At 45.7% G+C, this 21,790-nt stretch overlaps 1 protein-coding gene across 2 annotated transcripts in view; it reads left to right on the top strand.

Annotated features, from left to right (window-relative positions):
- The window catches only part of HIPK2 (homeodomain interacting protein kinase 2), a 126,506-nt gene that overhangs the window by 82,364 nt on the left and 22,352 nt on the right, over positions 1 to 21,790 (top strand). The window contains exons 3-8 of one of the 2 annotated variants that reach the window (XM_038155490.1): positions 10,194 to 10,317; positions 12,418 to 12,537; positions 13,227 to 13,313; positions 14,396 to 14,580; positions 18,257 to 18,419; positions 21,054 to 21,180. In XM_038155490.1, coding sequence (XP_038011418.1) covers positions 10,194 to 10,317; positions 12,418 to 12,537; positions 13,227 to 13,313; positions 14,396 to 14,580; positions 18,257 to 18,419; positions 21,054 to 21,180 — 806 coding nt within the window. Of the gene's footprint in view, positions 1 to 10,193; positions 10,318 to 12,417; positions 12,538 to 13,226; positions 13,314 to 14,395; positions 14,581 to 18,256; positions 18,420 to 20,960; positions 21,181 to 21,790 lie in introns of both variants that reach the window. The other variant, XM_038155489.1, reaches the window with a different exon arrangement.

Genomic DNA, 21,790 nt, shown 5'->3' with positions numbered 1-21,790 from the left:
AGTTGAGGCTCATCCATTCACTGCCTGGCATGGATAGGGCTTTTGTTTTCAAATTATGATTTTTCTATTCTCTGATTTCTTCCATAACCTGGGAAAGCCCCAGCCCTCCCCCCAGGCATGGCCCTTTGTTTGGGAGAACAAGCAGAGGTCACGCTGTGCTCAATGTAGCCGTTGTTGCATCACCCCCTGTGCGTGTTTTTGTGCTTCTGGCTCAGCGTGGAGATGTCGACCCCCGGGGCGATGGTCCTGGTGCTCCGTGTTGGGCACCTCCTCTCAAGTTTATGGAGTCCTGCATTTCTGAGTGCAAAGAGGTGAATATGAGTGTAGTCAGTCCAGTGGGGCTTCCTCCAGGGATGTACAAAGATGCTTGGCTGGGACAAGCTTATCAGGCTCTTGGTCATACCCAGGACCTGGCTCTCTTTTCCATTACTGGGCTTATTAGCTTTTTTTTTTTTTGCCTTTTATGATTTCCAGCTCAATCACAGCAAGGACTTGCTCGGGGATTCAGGTTCAGCAAAACACACAAGTGGATGTTTAACCTGAGCTGCAGCCAGGCCCTTGCCAGGATTCGAGCATGTATTTGCTTCAGATGGTGCACTTGGTAAATGCTTCCAGCAAGTGCATGTGGTGCTGCTAAAAACTCACAGAATCACTAGGTCCATCCAGACCCTGGTACCCACATGGAAGCCTTTCCAGTGAGATATCAAGTCCTGGTTATCCCCCATTGTGTGGTTCTTTCTCAGCACTGCTCACCCAGGGCTTCCTGTCCCACCCTGAATGCATGGTTGCAGTTTTCTCCTCCTCAGAGCCACTGGCCAGACCAGGTGCCTCGTGCCCCTTTGTTCTGTCCTTTCCTAGGACCATGCCCACCCTGCTGTTGATCTCAGATCTGTTCAGCAGCAGTGGCAAAGAGCAAACAGCAACTAACAGGTATTGATGACTGGGGCCTGCTTCTGCATTTATTCGCAGACAAATGTTTTAACCTGTCAGTGTTAAAAAATCATATTGATTGCAGAGATTTTGTTTTATTCCTTAGGTCTGTTAATCAAAAGGGCAATTCCTCCTTTAATGTCTTCTCACCATGGGCTTGATTCCACTGTACCTTGTCCAGAAAATCTTTTATTTTCAAGGCTCAGGGAAAATGATCTTTATAAAATACAAACTATGGGAATTTTCATTCCCCTCTGGCTTTAGGAGGAGGAGAGCAGCTGGTAGAGAGTGGATGAGAAAGGCTTTATCTGCTATATTTTGGTTACTGCACTTTGAGTGATGGGTTTAATAATTGATAGAGCAATTTAGCAATGATCCATAATCCTGAAAGAAGCCTACGCTCCCCTCCCTTTCTCTCTCCCTCCCTTTCTCCTTCCCTTTGAGACTGACAGGCTGCTCTCAGTGGTTTTGTCTGCAAAATTTCATCCCTTGGTTTTTGTAAACAACCTGACATGGGAGAGGTGGGGAAAAAAGCAAGTGTTTCTAAATCTTTTGTCTTATTTCCACAAACAGCTGCACTGCTTTCTCCAGCTCTGAGCTTCAGTCATTTATTTGCTCACATGCTCTTGCTGAAGAGAGCAGGAGGTTTTCTTCAAGGCCCTAACCTAAATAAAGTGTGTATGTACAATGTAGATAGGAAAGCAGAGAGGTGCAGAGCCTCCCAGCAGGGACCCCTCCCTCCCCATTTAAACCCAGGCTTTGTTCGTGGCTGAATCCAGCTTTCTTAATCCCAAGAAAGGTGCGTAGGGATGGCAAGTGCTTGATATGTAAGTGTGGTTTACTTGAAAGTCTTCCAGGATTAACCTATGGAAATTGCTTTTTCCAAGAGCCTCATGCGGGTGGTGGCAGTGAGCAGGGGGATCCTGTTGGGGTGCCTGATATGTGTCTTTGTGACTCCCCATTTTTCAGGATGGATGCAAACCCACAGCAGCATTGGGTTGTGTTTCCAGGTACAGGGTGTGCACCCCCTTCACAGGGGTAGGGGGTTCCTGTGTGGGATGTCCACAGTAAGTGTGGGAAGAGGGGAAAAGATAATGCAGGAAAAGGAGACAGACGTAGTGAGCAAGAGAGAAAAAGAGACAAGGTTATAGGTACTGAGTGTGTGTTGAGGCCGAGGCAGAGTGAGGAGAGGGAGGAGGTGCAGCCTGGCAGAAAGCCAGGTGTAAGCAAAGTCAAGTGAGATGTATTAAATTATGTTTTTCCATATGTATTACATAGATGCCAGATTGACAACAAGTTATAATTAAGCATGACATAAAGTCAGCTATGCACAGCTGTATTATTCCTTAAAATTACAAGGGGTGAGGTCCCTTGGGGCGCAGCAGAGTTTATGGATGCTCCACTATGGGAGGTCTCTAAGACAGGCCAGCTGAATGCTTGCCAGGAGTGACACAGGCATTGCTGGGATGGCCCAGGATTGGGGCAGGAAGGGAGTGGGTGACTTCCCTGAGGTTCAGGCTAGCCCAGTCTGCCTCTGACACCATCCTCTGGCATGTTTTCACCCTTCCCAGCCAGCACACCAGAGGAACATGAGCAGTGGCCAGGGGTGGTAGTCTAGTCTGCTTCTATGAGTTATTTGCTGTTAAATACCCTTAGCTAGCAATGAGAAGCTCATGAGGCTTGGAAGAAATTGTTGTGTAACTTGCTGTTTTTAAAAGACAGAACTTTGTGCATGTACACTTGATTAAAATACCTGTACCTGTACCACAGGAAGCACTCCCAGTAGTTTAGGACTTCCCCTGTGTGTAGCAGGATCTTGGTGATCTTCCTATTGAGAAATGTATGGGTACTGGACCTTACAGAGTTAGAGAAGTTCAGGTGACAGGAGGCCCTGGGAGGTCATTTAGTCCAACCTGATGGTCAAGGTAGAGTCTGCCATGGGATCAAGATCAGGACTTCATCCTGCTGGGTCTTAAAAGCCTCCAAGGTTAGCAATTGCAGAGTCCCTCAGGGCAGCCTGTGCTGGTGGTTCATTTATCTGCACAGTGGAGGTGTTTTCCCCATTCCATCCCCAGGGGGATCCTCTCTTTCTTCAATTTGTCTGTCATCTCTGCCTTCTGCTGCCCACCTGAGGGAAGAGCATGGCACCATTTTCTCATGTGGCAGAGGAGGAGGAGCAAGCTGTTGTCATGGACACCATGGTTCTCCCTCCCCACACTGAGGTTGCTCCAGTTCACCCTCTTACTGGGATCCCCATACCAAGCATGGTGTCCAGATGTGGCTGGAGATGGGTTACCACATTCCCTGGTCAGCTGGCCCTGTTTCAGGGATGCTGCTGGTCCTGCTGCTGCCAGGGTCTTCCTTTCTAGCCCACTGCCCCTTGAGTCAAGGTGCTCATGGCCATTCCAGCTGAGCAGTTCCTCACTTGTCACCAGCGCTCGTCTCTCCCAGGGGCCAGACCTGGCATTTCTCCTGGCTGTATTTCAGAAGATCCCTACAGAAGGTCCCTATCAGGCCATGCCTCCCACCTGTCCAGGTCCCTCTGGGTGGCAGCCCTGCCCTCACGTGTATGGCCAGGTATCTCCAGTGTGGCATCCCCCACAAACTGGGTGAGAATGCACTCTGCCTCCTCCTTAGGTCAGGGATAAAGATATTACATTCGACTAGTCTGGGATAACCCCCTGTGGTACCTCACTGGTTACCAGCCTCCAGTTTATATTTATGTCCTGTAACATAAACCATCACCGAGGGCTGAGTGGATCCAGCTTCCAGTCTTTTGAGCTGATTCAGATATTTTTTGAAGTGTTGCAGACTAATCTTGAGGGATGGGCAAGAGCAATGTGAGCAGTGCAGTGTTGGAGCTCCCTTCTAGTGGTGGTTGTACAGGTGGCCTGGCAGCCCTGGAAACGGCTCTGGTTACACCCACAGTCCTTCCCAGAAACCAGGTGTACCTGTGTTTGACCTGTGAAATACAGAGCCTGCTAGGAGGCCCCGTAGAGGCACTGTCCTTCCTTATCACTCAAACCAATACATCTTTGTGGGCAAACAGCATACCGTGACCAATTGGGTGGCATTCCTCTGTGGTCCTTTCCCTCCCTCAGGAATTATACTGTGCTGACTGACCTCTCCATGGTTGAAACTTTATGCTGGAATCTGAAAGGCATAGTGTGCCTGCATATTCTGGGATCAGTCTTGACTACCAGAGCTGTCCCTTGCTCAGGGATGCAGGAGAAATGCAGAAATCCAGCAGTGAGGGTGAGCCCAGCATTTCCCTGCTGAGTGACACAAGTGGGGCCTAGAGCTGCTCTCCTGTCCACTGCATGGGATGGGGAGTGGGCAAGCAGGAGCTGTTGGGGCTTGTAGGTGTGTTATGCTCTGGCCCTGGTGGCTGCCTTTATCACAAGACACAAAAGTCTGCAGATGCTCAGCCCTGGAGCAGAGGATGGCCTTAGTCTGGGGGCCATCCATATTTGATGTCTGCATCCCTTCCAGGTGTCTGTGTGAGTGGAGAGGTGGAGGGGTGACGGAGATAACAACTGTAATGTTTTACTTCCAGAATACGAGCCTGTCTCCTTTTACATCCCTTCGCTTAAGAAATGATTTGGAGTCTGAGAAGTACAGAGGAACAAAAAAAAGCTTCTCTGTGCATTCCACCTCCATTACCTAAGAGTTAAAGGTACTCTGCATTCTGCTGTACGTGGCAATAAAAGGTGGACACCTCCACAAAAGAGTCAAGGTAGCAGGTATGAGAAAGAGTCCATAAAGATGCCAAAGAAAGGTTCATCTGAGAGGAGGATAGAGCTCCATCACTTGTATAAAAACCCCTTTGTAAGACACACAAAGGATGCAGCTCCTTGTCCTCACAAGAGGTATCTTGATGCATGGGAGAGCACGAGCTCTGAGTGGGGTGAAGCCCTGGGTGTGCAGCTGGTCAGTGCATCCGTGCTTGGGCAGAGGAGCTCAGCTCCTGCTTCTCTGCCTCTGCCCAGGCTTCCTGAGTAGAGATGTGAAAGCTGCTGCTTCCCAGAATTCAGGCTTTAGCGAGTGAGACAGGAGCTGTGTGCACCAGCTCAGAGACATCTTCACTGCAGGTCTGTCTGCACTGCCTTCAGCTGCCCCCAGCCTTCTTCTGGGAGCAGGAACACTCTCTGCTCAAGGTGCCAGCAGGTATCAAGCTTTGAGTTATATTTTTGTCTGAGGTGTATACTTGTCATGAAGGACTCAGCTGAGACTATCACGCTTGGCCATGGGATCCTACCAGAGGTGGTAAATTATCCCTGAGAAGGGCAGTTTGCAGGGAAGTTTTAAAATTCAGAAAGAGCCCAGCTCTCTGAGTCCGAGTCTGTGGAAATGATTTTTTTTGGCATCTGTTTTTAATGTCCTGTGATGTGTGGGTGAAAAAGCCAGCAAGCTAGACTGGTAATTAATTTTCCTGACAGAAACACCAGACAATGAAATTACCCTGCCACAAAGCAGGGTTGCTAAAGTAAATATTCCACCAGCAGCAGGCCTGAAAGCAGGACAGGGTCGTGTGTGAGGTGCAAGCAAATGATGAGGTGGCACTGCTGCCTCTGGGGACCTGCAGGTGCTGCCAGCACGGGGACCCTGCTGCCTCAGGGCACCAGCAGCTCTCTGGTGTACACAGGCACATTCAAGATGGGCTCCAAAGGATGGGGGACTGACTGGACTCACTGCTGAGCCGAGGAGCAGGTCACCCTTTGCTGTCCAGGCAAGTAATTTGGCTGGAAAGGGGTGGGGATGTGGAAATGGGGATGGGATGGCTGCTTTTGTCCTGGAGATAGAGGCTCTTGGCAAGGCTTTTCAGTCTTTCCCAGGCTGGTGGCAAGTGGTTTCTAAACCTTTGGTCTGTGCTGGTGTGATTTGTGTGAGCTGTAGAACAGGTTGTGCCCGTGCATGCAGAAGGGGAGTTCCTTTTTTTGGAAGACATCGAGGGCAGCTCATGGGAGAGGAAGGACAGGAGGGCAAAGTTTTCTGTTTTCCTTCTGTGTGTCTTGTACTGGAGGCAGGAGTTACTGTGCCAGGAGTGTTGCAGATGCACAGCCAAGAAAGGGGTGGAGAGCGGGAAATGGGGATGTTCTTGCATGTATTGAGGTATCTGGCAGCTGGCTCCACTGTGTGCTGTCAGACAAGATCCCTCACCACAACTGAAAGGTTTGGTGAGTCTGTATTAAAAAAACCTGTATTGTTGGTCCAGAAAATACTTCTCTGTGCAGTCATGGAGAGATCTGCTGAAGATTTCAGTGCTGTTTGGGAGGATCTGCTGCCGTGTGAATCGTCCTTCCGATTTATGATTGCAATACTCGGATGTGTGCGTTTTCATAGGGCATTTTCCCTTGTTACACAGTGCTAGCAGCTGCAGAATGCAGAAATCCCACACAAGAACTGTTTAAGACATGGAAACTGTTTTCTTTCCCTTTGGGAAAGAGAATTACACCGTTTTTATTGCTGAGCTAAATCGGAGTGCTTTTAGGAAAACAAGGGTCAGGTGTGGAGTGGACTGCATGCACATTTTAGGACTAGAGTTATTTAATGTATTCATTATATGTAAAAAGTGCTGGACCAGTACTGAAGTGTGCAAGCATGCAGACACCACATACTGTCTTAGGTTAGGCTGCAGAAAAGAGCGAGGAGCATTTAAAGGACTTGATCCAGATTACAGAAAACATTATGCGATATCAGTGCAGTACCGAAAGGCAGTAAACATTGGAAGAGAAAAAAATGAACTATTTCTGCATAATTCTATGTCCTAAATTAACTGCAGCTTCTCTGGAGAAAGGACTGTGTGTCTCAGAGGATCTCCCAGATAAAACATCTGCTGAAATGCCTCGTGTCACTCCAAAAGCAAACAAAATATTAAGCTTAGGGAAGACTGGAACGCGAAAGCATTTTGCAAATAGTGTAAAATAAGTCTGGGGAATATCCTTGTGTTTAACTCTTTCTAGGTCTGTTCAGCCTGCCTCCTAGCAGTCATGTCAGGAAGAGGAGTTCCAGGGTCAGGCAGTGGAAGCGGATTGAAACATCCAAGGGATGATACACTGAGAAGGCAGAAGCTGCTGCAGACATGGGAGAACAGGGCAAAGATAAAAACAGCTTGTGGTAAAGGACAGGTGATTCAGTCATTTCCATCTTCACCTCTAAACCTATCTATGTGAACACAAAGTGAGAGGTGACAAATTTAAACCTGATGAAGGAAAATCAAGCTTTAAACAGCTGAGCTAAGATGCTATTGAAAGCAGAAGGTTGCCTGTGGAACTCTGTGCCATAACGTGATGGAAGTCAAGATCTCACCTTGTCTTAAAAAACTGACATGCTTATGTGAAGAGAGGAGTTGCATGTTAGATACCATGTGCAGAAGGATGTATGCATCCATAACTAAGTGTAAAGAACAATATCCACCACAGTGGACATTCAAAGGTATTCTGTCAGTGGACAGGTTATTTCATTATAGAGCTCATAGCATCCTGCCCCAAAATGCTTGGCATTGGCCATTTCAAGTGGGCAGAGCACTGCTCCTGGTGACTGCAGCTCCCTCTTTCCCACAGCAAACAGGAGATATCTGCTGGCTGAAAATCTGGAATACTGTGTGGTGTCCACTACCTGTTGTTCTTGACGTGTCTTAATGACTATTTAATTAAGTTAACAAGATGGTTTTGTTTTAGTGCCACTCTCTCACCATTGAAAATCTTAACTATTACATGAAGGCTGGGAGAAAACCACAGCAAGTGGTATCTGTGGTGTATGTAAGGCACCATATTACCTAGATGTAGCCCTTTCTCACAGGCATTCTCACCATTGTAAGAATTCATAGAATGAGTGATGTTCTGTTTAGTTGCACTCTTTGTGTTTAAATTATATGGACATAGATTTGTACTTTACTCCCCAATAGCGAAGATAGAAAACTCTTCTGCATGTAAAAAAGAAATTCTCTCCTTATTAGTGCACTCCAGAAAGTGGAGCTTTCAGGTAAACCTACTGGATAGCCAGAGACTCAGGAGAAAAAAAAATTAAGAGATTTTGGAACCTCAAATTCTAGGTCATCCCTTCTTGCAGGGGTCTGAAGGTGTTGGCAGCCTAAGTGTGGGGAGAGAGGAAGGGAGGTGTGTGCTGCATATGACAGCAGTGCAAGTGGTTTTTTATGCACAGAGAGTTTTCCACACAAAATCATGTTGGGAATATCCCTATAGTCCACCGCTCCACTTGAGTTAGTGGGAGGGATCTGGAGTTGAGGCGATTGGTGGCTGAGCTCTCATTAGTGACCAGGGACATTTCGTTCACAATGTGGAAGGCAGGCAGGGAGAGGCAGATGGCTTTGAATGCAGGATTTACATAGTAATGAGATTCAGGTCACCATAGCTGTCTTTTTCTCTCTGCATTTTGTCTAGGTGTCGGGTAGTGTGTAGGGATGACAGGGATGACGGAATAGGGAGGAAAAGAGGAAAATTAACCCCTTGTTCATGAGGGAGGGACTGCTGTTAGAATAAAAAGTTTGTCAGAGTGGGCTAAAGAGAAGTAGGGTATGACAATGACAAGGACAGATGAAGCTAAAGGCCTAAAGGTAGCCACTTTTTAAGTTTCTGACTTGTTTTTTGTGGGAATGGCACAAAGAATTCTTACTTTAAAATCCCAGAATTTCCTGTAATTTTTACATTCTGCGTTGCTGGTTTAAGAAGAGATAGTTTGGGATTTTATCATTACAAGTTCCCCCAAAACTGGGGGGATTTGTGGACTGAAGACAGGGTGTGGATACTTGATACAGAGTCTTTGTTTCTTTGGAAAAAAATGTACCATTTTGCTTGGTTTCTTGGCTAAAGACTTGTCTTGACATGACTATGTAATGGTGTGATGAAAACATAATATTTTCCACTGCAATTGGTAATCCTTAGTATGATCTCACTAGTGTCAGATCTTATCCTTATGACAAATGGGGAACTGGGAACCATGGGTCCTATTTTGAGCTTTGGATGGTGGCACTTGATTTGCTCAATAGCCAACCCCAGGCATTTCCAAAACATGCATAAGGGCCCGAGAAATCCCAAGGCTATATTTAAAATGATGAAAGTTTTAAAGTATTGTGTGTTTATTTTATCTGTCTTCTGCTTTTTCTTTCTTTATAGTTAGAGGAGTATAGGCAAGTAAGTTATTCTTCCTGACACTTATTCTTCCTTCATGACACCAGAAGCTGGGGCTTTAGAAGCATTGCAAGAACAGGAGAGAAGCTTTAGGAGATCCTTGTATAAATAGGATCATAGAACTGTATCATATAACTGCATGTGGACATCTAGGCAGAGGTGGGATAAGTAAGGAAGGTGTTTATGTGTATAAGGTTTTCAGTATTTGGAAAATATTTTTGGTTCTTTCACAGAGAAGATTTTGAAACACAGAACACCTGGGGGACATAGGTCAGGATTCATCTCGTCTCACTTTGGCCACTGGAATTGAGCAAGTTCATCTAGCCTCATCCTACAGAGCTTTTCAGTATCAGTGGAGAAGGATTCCAACCACCCCAAGGCAGTGGGACCGATTCCCCCTGGAAGGGGAGGGAGCAGGGGTGCTTTGATGGCATCTCCTGGAGCTGGCAATAAATGTGTAGCCAGAGAGCTGCTGCATTGTGGCTGTTTGGGCTGAAAGGGAAAAGGAAATCTAATCAGGTGCCTGGGACAGACTGGGAAAGGAAGGCTTCTTGGCTACTTCCTCCTGAGGAAAAGGCTTAGGTCTAATAGATCTAATTACATTATTTCTTTGTTTTATTGTTACAGCCGTTTGTTTAAAAAGTCAGTAATCCTTTTATACCAGTCCTGTAATGACTATTTAATGTCTAGCTGTTTGTGAACCCATGGAGCTGTGTGAACAGAGGATGCTTCACCGCAGGGGATCTGCACAGTTCTCCACAGGACAGCGAGCTGGGCCTGACAGCCTCGAGTGGGGGCCTTGATTGGGTGCCTTCATATTCCCACTTGCTGGATGAAAGCAGTGGTAGTTCCCTCCTTTACAAAATGCTGCCAGATGTAAGGCTGTCTCTTGGCTGTATATGGCCACAGTACTCTTCTGTAAGGCTAAATATTCACCAACTAATGTTTGGTTAGCAGGCGCTGTGCCAGTGACCAGTGAGTCCCTCAGCTCTGTCGGAGCAGTGACATTTGTTGGTGGCAGCTCTGTGAGTGTCACGATGGGCAGCAGCTGCCCAACGCCAGCTGAGCAGCTCTGCTCCCCTTGCTGACATTTTCTGACCTCTTTCTTTGCAGAGCCCCTGAAATCATCCTCGGTTTACCCTTTTGTGAAGCAATCGATATGTGGTCATTGGGATGTGTCATTGCAGAGCTGTTCTTGGGCTGGCCCTTGTACCCAGGAGCTTCAGAGTACGATCAGGTGGGTGTGGATATTGCCCTGGGTGCTGGTAAGTGCACACATCTTTTTCCCTTCTCTTGTCAGAGCGAGCAGATGGCAGCTTTTTCACGTTGGCTAATGATGGATCTGTGTTTCTTGCTCTCCCAAGTCAACATTGTCATTATGCACCTGGGTATTTGTTCCAGGTAACCAGTGTGCAGCTTGGTACGCTGGCTTTTAAGACCTGGCTGCCTGAGTGAAATCTCAATCAAGAGTCAATGCTGCCATTGACTGGAGAGCTCTGTACATGTCCCTCCTCACTGAGCAGAGCAGGCACCCGTTCTCTGCTGTAACAGCAAGTGCAGTATAAAGCCTTATTTGTTAGAAGAAACTGCATGAACTCAGCTGCATTTCATAACCCCTTTTATGAGAGTGCATATTAAAAGCAATGACAAGAAGGAGAACATTGGCATTGATGTAGGTTTCCAGTTAATATAAGCTGTCATCCCTTTTCTCCCTATAGGCTTTTATGCCCTTTTTGTAGTCCTAAAACCAATAATGCAGCGGCAGCTAGAGCCAGGGCTGTAGAATACTTTGCATTCCCATAGTATTCTTCAGGCTGATCTTAGCTGTCTGAAAATGCGGCCTGAAAAGGGTCTTTTTTCTTTTAGGAAATAATTTTTTTTAAAAAGGGAAAAAAAAAAAAAGGTAGGAAAATAAATAAGTTTTTCCCATACTGAAATGTTTTCTTGACTTTTCTTTTGAAACCAGTATTTTTTTAATCAGAGCTCTAAAGGTAAAATTTGGCAGGGGAAATAACTTGCAGCAAAGAGCAGGGCTATTAGTGACTCTAAAGGAAATCAAATGTAGCTGAGAAACTTACAAGCATTTGAAAATCACATACCAAGCATGAAAAGTAGATTTCTTTCTCTTCCCCGTTGCACCCCAAAAGCCATAAAACACACAGCTGGAAAAGAAATCACCATACCTTACCGGCCAGCTTAACTGCCCAGCACAAAGCTTCCTCTGGTAAAGTGTGACGAGGGCTCCTGGGGTGCTGGGGAAGGGATAGCAGCCAATCCTGGATGCTGGCTTCAGCACTGGCACTGGGCTGCAGGCAGGATCCTGGTGCCTCTCAAGTGTGCGAGTTCTGATGGACCTGAGGAGCTGCAGAGCTGAGCAAGCCGTGCACAGTGAACCAGGGCCTGAGTACTTGGAAGTGATTGAAAGCACGGCTGCTTTTTATGCCTTTATGCATTTAATGTTTTTATCCTTCTCTGTTTCTTCTCTCAAAAACACTTTCCATTCTTCCCTAGAATTTCAAGAGTAGGTGACTGGTTTTAGTAGTTTTGCAGAGTTTGCAGCAATACAAACTCTCATTTTGCAGAATGAAGCCATGTGGGAGACAGGAGCTGCCAAAGTTAAGGTTTTGTGTGGCACCTCAGGCATGTGTGACATTGGTCTTTAATTGTATAATCACAGACTGTTTCTCCTTTATAAAAAAATAAAAGTTTGAGATCCTGGAAACACAAGTAGAGTATCTTTTAGCTGTGTGGGTGCCAATGAGGTCATACTTGTGGATGCAACCCAAATAACGTCATGTAGTCAGTAGAGACAAGTACTTTCCATACCATGAGGGCATCCATTGGTTTGAGTGTATATTTCACCTTAGTTCAAAGGCAGTCACTTCATAATCCTCTGTTTGGAACTGCAGACTGCTCCGGCTGTGTGCTCAGCTGGAAGAAAAATGGCAGAAGTTAGAGAGCAAATATCAAATGGCTGAAATGACTTTCTGGAGAGGAGAGGGTGCAAAGTGTTGAGACATCCCATTGAAATCACTGTGTGGGTCCTTCTCTTTGGACTTTAAAAATTTAGGAACTTTCCTCTTTTCATCCATAGGCCTTTTGGGAGTGCACTGTAAGGGTGAGTTTCCAGTGATATATGCAATAAATGGAGGGAATTCCATTCAGAAATTCTCTTTCCCTCATTCCTTGCACTGAGTTTTTTGGTGTGAAGTTTCTCTACCCACTACATCTTCTTTTGTCTGTTCTGTTGGTTCAAATGTCTCCTGAACTCCTTCAAGGAAGACCTCCAGAGATCTCCACAGGATGAACAGTGACCTCTCTCATCCTTCTCTTACAGATTCGCTACATCTCACAGACGCAGGGCTTACCAGCAGAGTATTTGTTAAGTGCAGGGACAAAGACGACGAGGTTTTTCAACAGGGATACAGACTCACCGTATCCCTTGTGGAGGCTGAAGGTAGGAAGACATTCCCTTGTTTCTATTACCTTGGAGTTGTTGGTTGGAAGTGAGGAGACGCTCAGGTCACCTCAGAGCCTAAGTTTCTGCTTTTTGCAGTGCAGCACAGACATAGGGGTGGGTACTGCCCAAGGTAAAACTGCCATCCCCAAAATTTGGAGCCTATAATACACCTGCTTGGCATTGTGATGTAGGAAATTTAAGTCTAGAGTTGACCTGGAAATCTCCCTCTAAGTAGTCAATGATTTGGTGTGTAGTGGGAAGACTTTGCTCTAATATCTAACTCGTTGTGGGGGCGGGGCGGGGGGGAGGCAGGCATTTTAATTCTACAGTCAAAACCTCTAGTAAAGCTGGTGAGCCCTGAGTGTCCTGTGCCAGTGGGTTTGGCTGCATACTGTCCCCAAGGACAGAGGCCAGTGGGCTTCTGGCTGGAGTGGGATGCTGTACCTCAACGCCAGGGTGGATGTGAGAGGCCTGCCATAGTTGGGAGGAACCTCAGAAGTGAAATATAAGAGATAAATCACCTTGTGACATAAAAGATGTCAAATAACTATGGTGGAGATCGTGTAAATGGTGTCTGGTCAGGCAAGAGAGGCATGATGGGACAGGATGAGGCACATGTGGGAAGGGGCACATAATCTGCAGCTGGCTGCAGGGCAGTGTTGGTCAATGTGTCCTGTTTTGAGCAGACGCCAGATGATCATGAGGCAGAGACGGGGATTAAGTCAAAGGAAGCAAGAAAGTATATTTTCAACTGTTTGGATGATATGGCACAGGTAAGAGCATTGGTGAGTAACCAGCAAGACTGTTTGCATGCTTTCCAGCAACACTAACAAAAAGAAATTATGGAAGTTCTCTCTGTATCCTATTCTGGAGCCAGCTCCTGAAAAATATCAGGATTATGCCTATCAAATTCGCTGTTACGTGCTGCTTTGTAGGAGTGACTGCACACAGGGGTACATGTAGTAAAGCAGCCTTGGAAAGTGGCTGAGGCACATCTCTGAGTATTGAAATCCTGCATTTTCTCTTGTCTCTCCAGTGCTCTTCTGTATGACTGCTGGAAAGTCACTTGCTTTCTCTGTGCTTTAGTATTTCCATTTGTTAAAGGGTGACAGTGGAAATATTCACCATGGCCACAGAAGAGTGTGCTTTCTGTAAAACGTGGCTGGCTGGGGGAAGAATGGGAAGTACTAGTTCACTGTGTCAGTTCCATGTCCTTGTGAGAGCCAATCCCAACGTACCCTCTCCTGTGGCAGCAGTTTGTGCTGACAAGCCAGTGTGCAAAACTGGCCCAACTCTAGCACCAAACTGGAGCTTGTGCTAGCAAGGTCTAGACATTGTAGCAAGTAAAACTTGTAAACATTCAGGAATGGAGGACTGGAATCTGAGGAGACTGGACAATTAATGAAATAATATAGCAAGTTCTTTTTTTTCCTGGCACCTGATACATGAATGGGATGTTTCTCATTGACCTACTGACAATTGTTATGTATTTTATATATTTTTTGCTCATAGGACACATAGATAAGTATCCAATGGCACAATGTATGAAAAAACTGGGATTATCAGAGCTTGCCTGCTACCACATGGAAGCTGTTCATCTTCAGTGGAGGGTGACTAAGTGTTTCATTAGCCACTGACCCAGGCGAGCAGAACACTTAACAGTCTGTCTGGAGCTGTGACATGCACAAGCCAGATGAGTGGCCACCGTGGAGTCTGTTGTGGCTCTTCAGCAGCTACTCCTTTAGACAGGGAGGCTCGCAGGGCGTGTGCTTCAACGAGGAGTAAACACTGTTTGCTGGAGACCTCACCATCTGCTCTTGCCCTTTGGCACTCACTCCTGTCCCTTCTCCTTTAGGTAAACATGACAACGGATTTGGAAGGAAGCGATATGTTGGTGGAAAAGGCAGACCGGCGGGAGTTCATAGATCTGTTAAAGAAGATGTTGACGATAGACGCGGATAAGAGGATAACACCCATTGAAACTCTGAGCCACCCTTTTGTCACCATGACACACTTGCTCGACTTCCCTCACAGCACACAGTACGTGGCTTTTGTTCCCCTTGGGTTTTGAATTGAGGGGTGAAAAGGAGTAGCTGGTTGTGGTGAGACCAAGTGTATCTGAGGGGCTTTGTTAAGATGTTTAATCCCTAAGTTTTAATCTTTACCTGTTTGAAAGAAAAAGATGATTGCCAACTCAAGGTTGCAAGAATTGTGTTGTAGGTGCTTGGCATTTAAAATGCTGCAGTGTGTGCTACATTAATTATGTAAATATTCAGTAATTACATATTTTTGCATTAAAATGCGGGAGAAATTATGCAATTAGTGCTGAAAGTATCAGTCTATTTCAAAGTAATATAGTCCTGATTGTTACTGGAGTAATCAACCTTATCTGCAGTGAGGAGCCGACCCTTCCTCCCAGAACTTTCCCATCGTGCCAGGAGTCAGCTTGGGGCTGTTTGCTTTTTAAGGGAAGAGCTGTTCTGCAGCAGGCTATTTTACAGGCATAAGCACCAGGACAAGGAGTTCGATTTTCAGCTTGGTTGTTGTCCACCTGTGTCACCTTAAATACCACGTTCTGACCTCATCTGACACATGTAGAATGAGGACGGGCTCCACTGCCTGATGGAGATGAGAAGTCACATCTTCAAGCCTGACTGCCCTTCTCCTAAGGCTGCACCACAGAGCACAGCAGCCTGAAATGCAGGATACCTGTCCCCAGCCCACTGCCCATGTCCAGTTCACATAGGGACAGGCTTCTCAGGTGTAAGTGGAGAAGGTAGACACATAGTGGGAGTTTTACAAAGCATTCAGGACACTTAGCTTTGAACATCCTGCTTTACAGCACTTGGCAGTTCCAGGTGCTTTCGCAGGCTGTCCCTTCCCCTTGACAGGAGAACAATTATTGGCACAGTGCTGTACTTTCATTGGGTGCTATTTGCATGAGTGTTTTAAAGGCTGTCAGGAGCTCAGGTACAAAATTAAAGGGGGCTGCTTGAAGAGCTGCAGAGCAACAGGTAACTGCGTCAGCTCCCCTGCCTGTATGAGTGGCCGCAGTATTTTGAGTTTGTTTAAGGTAGCTTTCCCCATCTGAAGGAGCTGTAGCTGCCTTTTTGTTACATTTATCACAAGAGCATCTGCTTACCAGAAGGTAGTGGGTGCACGATCTGTGTAGACCCAGACTTAGCCTGCACAGCCATCTTTGAGCATTGTTACCTATAAATAGATGGTAGGTGATAAATGAAAACAAGATGGGACATGATTGTGCTAAACAGGAAAAAAGAAAAGTTTCGTATAAAAAAAATTCATGAATAAAATATGACAGCAAAAATACTGAGTGAGCATAATAGACAAAAGTCTTTTAATTTGCAACAGTCCTTCTGACTGTGCAACAACTGATTGTGTAAGATAGGAGAGATTCGTGACCTAATGCATTGCCGTCAGAAATCTTTCCACTAACGCAACAGTCCATAACCACATCTTCATTTTTGAAGTGCTCACTTGTGGCTGCTTAGGCAAAGCCCCAGAGAGATTGAAAACATCACTGGGGCCAACACCAGTGAGAATTTTAGCCAAATAAAGAATTCAGCATCACGTCTCTGAATACCAAGTGTGTGCCAGCCGGGTGTGTAGCCCCACAAGCCCCTCTACGCTGGAAACAGTGACTGGCAAAGAGAGCAATAAGCTGTAACCAGCATGGCAAGTGGATGGAGCTTTGTCTGTGATTACTTGTGCTTTGGAGAACAGAAACTTCAAAGCTTTGAAAGATGCAGGGAGCTATAATCTCTCTTGGAAATAAATTGGGCAGCAGAAGAAGCGAGAGTATATGGAAGCTGTAGCTTCTGGAAGGAATCTCTGCCGTGGCACGTTTCAGAGAGGCTGCAAGTTCGAACAGTGCAAGAGGGGCTGTTCTGCTTTCTTAGAAGTGGATAGCAAAGTGAGCTTAGCTTCCTATTTCACATATTTAACTTCCTGGCTCTTAAATTGCTGAGTATTCCTCAGACTTTCTGTCTGCTTTGCTTTGTCCCTGCTGTTTTTTTCTCCCACTTTTTTTTTAAAGTAAGCCAGAGAACTTGGTATTGCATTTGTAGAGCTTACATCTTGTTAGATAAAACCATTTGGTGACACACACTATTCACCATGTACAGAGCCTATACTCCTCCCAGTGCTTTCTTCTTTGTGCAGGGAGAATTATATTCATACTTGACTGAAAAGAAGTGATCCAATAGCCTTTTGTATTTATTTGATAAGTGTTTGATTTTGCTGGATGTTCTGTGACCAACAGGTATAGTTCTGGAAGTGAATGCACATAATGGGCAGCTGTGCACAGTGTCCTGAACCCGGCTTGTCTGCAGGTTGTTTATGGCCCAGATCCAACTACCAAGATATTACTTGTAGGATAAGAGAGGTAACCATTTGAGTAAGAGACAAGACAAGGATAAAAAGATCTAGCTCCTCTTCATCAACCTTTGGGATCATAAAAGGTTGTTCCTTTTGAAGGGAACTGTTTCTTAAAAGTGATGTGAGGATATACCCCCTACCTCCAGCACTTTAGCTCATTACAAAATGGTCAGCATCCAGCTGATTTTCACTGGTTGGAATTTCTCCTTCTCCATGTTGGGATAATGGAAATACAATAAATGCCTTTATACTTTCTGAAGTTGTGTTTCAGACTCTGAGGTCACATTTGTAAAAACAGTTATTGTGGAAAACCTGTATTGATTTTCAGATATCAAAAGCAAGATTGTACTATTAATACAGTGTTGACCAGGTTCACTGTCTGTCTCTTAACCTCTGTATGCTTTGGTATTCTAATTAATGAAATATGGACAGTTTCATCTACCAGATGCCTACTGTGCTCTAGTAATGTAGAGCGTATTTAATCTTCTTTAGTGGGGCACAAAATAGGATACTTCTCAAAATTTCCATTGCTATATCAATAACATTTAAGGGAAAGTCAGTGAAGAGGAAGAAGCTGTAATCATTCCCCCAGAGATCCAGTTCTCAGTATGAGATTAATCTCAGAACCAGATTCCCTCGGGGCATTGAGGAATTTGCTTTGGAATAACTTTTTGATATTAATTGTCCCATTGACGGCAAGAGGAGATGTCATGCTTCAAGATAAGCATCTGCACAGGCATTCAGCCAGACAGGGGTAATGTTTTAACTGCTTAGCTGGACTCAGCTCTTGGTGAACAACTACTTAAAAGGAACGAGGATGACTTTTTTAGGGGTCTCAGTGATCAAGAACAGTAAAATTCTTCCTGGCAAGACACCTAATACTATCTTTATGCTTACACTGAGGCAAAAAGGATTTTCTTTTCCTCTCAGGCTCCATCATCAGGAAAAAAAACCTTTCGTTCTTTCTTGCTCTCAGTTTCTTTCAGTCTTTTAATATAGCCACTTTGTATTTCTTACCCTGTCCCCTAAAGAGCAACCAATTTGCTTGCTTTTGTGACTTGTATTGCAGTGCAGAGACCCGTGGGAGCACCCAGGAGTCCCTGGGCAGCTGCTCCCCTCTTGGCCTTCTTCAGTACGGTGTTAATCTGACTCTCACCGGTTAAGAGAGACCTGCATAAAATAGCAAAGGGCTTTAAGAGCCTAGAAAGTGCTAGGCCTGCCGTGGAGACCTATTGCAGGGCCACTGTGATGAACTGTAACCTGTGTGAGTCGCTTGGTTGATTTTCTCTGCCTTCCTTGCCCCCCTTTCCCTGCGCAGTGTCAAGTCCTGCTTCCAGAACATGGAGATTTGCAAGCGGCGGGTGAATATGTACGACACGGTGAACCAGAGCAAGACACCATTCATCACCCACGTAGCCCCAAGTACATCAACCAACCTGACCATGACTTTTAACAACCAGCTCAACACAGTCCACAACCAGGTGAGGGCATCAATCACAAGCAGCCAGTGCTTGAAACATTTATGTCAGGAGGGCCTAGAAGATGAAAAGCAAAGTAGCATCCCATTTAACATGCTTGCCAAGAGATGGTGCCTTTCTACTCTCCTTCCTCTGTTCTTCTCCTCATTCTATTTTCTTCAGGCAAGCAGTAATCTTGTGACATTTTGTGTGATGGTAAAATGTTGCCCTCGTTGTTTATGTTGTTGTTGGGGTGATAAATCCTGCTTACTTGGGAGGTTGCTATGGGGAAAAGCTCATTAGTCCCTTAATGCAGCAAGCAGTACTTCACTCTGGGTCAGGCAGAAGTATTTGTGATCTTATGGCTCTTCTTCAAATTGGCATTGAAGTAAAATGAATTTAAACCCTCTGTAACAGACACAGCACTGTAACTGATCAACAGGAAAGAAGAGTTTAGCAATAATATTTATTCTTATCTCTCATTGCTTTTACTCCAAGGGCCACAGTTGATGTGGGGACCATGTGCATGTGCTCCCACTGTGAACACACTGCACTCCAGTTTGGTGGGCTCTGCTTTATAATCATGTTTTGTATTAGTTTTACTTGCCCCAGTGTTGGGGGGTGCTACATTAACAAATTTTATGTGACTAGCAGGCTAAGTTGTTTGCTATGTATTACAGTGAAAGGAAACTCTCCAGGGAGAGCACTCTAGGAGACTGAAGCTCAAGAAGTAGCTGCTGCTTTGAAACCTCTTGGGAACAGGCTGCTCAAGATTCACTCTAGAGATTGCAGGTGGCATTGCAGAAATGGTGTTTGGAAAGCAAGGGAGCTAAAGGAGTCTGTGTAGATGTGCAGGATGCTCCTGTGTCAGTGAGAAAAGCAGACTTCTTGACTCAGGTCTCGATACATGTGATCACAGGAGGTCTTTTGAAACAATTCAGGCAGGCACAGGCTGAGGTAGGTCATGACTTGGTGTGAGAGGGTACTAGTTACAAACACCAGTTCCCTTTCTAGCCTGTTTCTGAGATGCTGACTAAAGAAATGCATGCTATGTGCTCCCCTAGGCCCCAGCTGCAGGGTAGAGACACTGCTTGTTCCAGTTACTTGTAGGAAAGGCAGATTTGCTTTCATTTCCTCACTTTTCACTTGACATTGAGATCAGCTGTTGGCTGGGGAGATCCATAGTCATTTCTGAATTCTCATAAGGCGTGTGTGTTCTGAGCAGAACCAGTATGCCAAATGTTCCTAGAAGAATTGGCAGAAATATATCCAGAAAGAGTTTTTCATATGAACAAGGTCTAAGCCTTTCACAATTCTCTTCAACATACCACTTGTCTTGGCTTTCTTTTGTTTCCTGTCTCTGCAAAATATCTGGGGAATGCCTCCTTCCAGTTATGGCTTCTGGGATTACAAGTATGGGAGCTGCTGTGGTTGCTGCTCAGTGTGCAGCACAGGAGAGCAGATTGCACTTCACAGCCCCTGCACTGAGAGGAGATGAGGAGAAGGAGGAAATATTTTGTTGTCACATCCTTCATGGCTGTGGCTGTGGCAGTGCAGCATAAGTCCAGTGGCAACCAGTGCAGTGCAAAATGCTTAGTCTGCTCTCTCCTGCACCTTGGTCAAAGCCTCCTCCTGGGTTCATACATTCACCATGTGAGAGTGTTGTCTGACCTATCTCCAGCAGTGTTGCTGGCATGTTTGGACAAAGGGGAAGGATGGGCTCTGGTCTGGTAGTGTCTGGCTCTCTAGTCATGCATGCTAAGAACATCTATCTGGAGCAGTGGCAGAGCTGTTTAGTTACCTGCAACTTTTAGACTCAGTCCAAATAAAAATAAAAAGCCTTCAGATTTCTAGATTTTTGCAGAACCCTGGGCTGATTTTCTTGGCTTTGAAACATCCCCACATGGAGTTTCTGCTCTAAGAGATTTTAAAGGCAATTCAAGTAAAGTTTGGACTTTGCAAGTATTAGCATTACCTCCTGTTATGCCTTCTGATTACTTCAAATTCCAAGCATAATTCAAGGGGCATGTGCCATGTTAGATACAAGGTATCGGAAGGGGAAAGGCCAGAATGGATTTTCCCTCTCAGGATGAGATTTCACAGGGCGTGGAGGTGCTGAGTCTATTTTACCTAAGAAATGTGAGTAGCTTCCAGAGCTATGCACATGACGAGTGAGCAATGTGATTTGTGGATAGCAACATTTTCTGAGCCCATCTTCCTCATGCTGCAAATCGGAGCCAGTTGGGTGAGAAATGGGGCTGCAGTTCTGCTGTAGGGAAATGTGCTGTGTCTCTGGGCAGTATAAGCAGTGCCGTGTGGCCGGAGGTCCCATGGCATGGTACAGCAGTGGCACACTCGGGCAGATTGTGATCCTTCCCCCAGCACTGCCCTTGTCTCTTTACTCCTCAGTGTCCTGTTCTACCCCTTGTTTGCTGTTTTGGTTTGGTTTTTATTTTCTCTTACACTACTTTACTTTATTATTTTTTTGGATTTTGCTTCTTCCAGCCTACCCATCTCCCTCATTTTTTTGTTTGTTTTTTGTTTTAATTCCCGTCATTCCTTTAGACCACCAACCTGGCTCCCACCTCCTCCAGTGCCACTATTTCCTTAGCCAACCCTGAGGTCTCCATACTAAATTACCAATCTGCACTCTACCAGCCCTCAGCGGCGTCCATGGCTGCGGTGGCCCAGCGGAGCATGCCCCTGCAGACGGGAACAGCGCAGATCTGTGCCCGGCCAGACCCCTTACAGCAAGCCCTCATCGTCTGCCCACCAGGCTTCCAAGGTAAGTGACAGCCTCGCCAGGCCTTGGCCTGCTGCTTCGTCCAGCTCTTGTTGGAAATGAGTTTCCTCAGTGCAGGTCATATCGCAGGAAAAAGGGCTGGCCTAATAAATCACGGCAGCGAGGTTGTGTTTGCATTGGCAGAGGATCTTGCAGGCACCTCGAATATTCTGAGTTGGAGGCAGCTGATACTGAGAAGGGGCTGGGGGAGAATATGTGGTACTTGTCATTCTTTGCCCTGAACAAAGTTTAAGGCTCTTCTGCCATACTTTGGTAAATTCCCACACAATACCAGTAAATCAGTACACATGTGTGTAATGGGTCATACTGTCACTTCTCAGTGACTCCATTGCTAAAAGGGGAACTTGGGAGGGTAATGCAGCAGGGAATGTGGTGCTGGTGGATATGAGGGTTCTCCCCCATAACAGATGCCATGACCATTTATGAGGACAATTCCCTCAGCTCTAGCCCTGCTGCAAACAGCTCTGCCTGTGTATACTAGTGGTAGGAACTATTGTCAGACAACTTGGGAGATGCTCAGTTTTAACCACTTGTCCTTCTGTTAACTTTACATGCTGTAGCAATTTGGGAAAACTTGCCAAGTGTCTGTAGG

The sequence above is a fragment of the Motacilla alba genome, chromosome 1A, assembly GCF_015832195.1.
Source record: "Motacilla alba alba isolate MOTALB_02 chromosome 1A, Motacilla_alba_V1.0_pri, whole genome shotgun sequence".
Taxonomy (NCBI): domain Eukaryota; kingdom Metazoa; phylum Chordata; class Aves; order Passeriformes; family Motacillidae; genus Motacilla; species Motacilla alba.
This window is presented reverse-complemented; position numbering and strand designations above follow the sequence as displayed.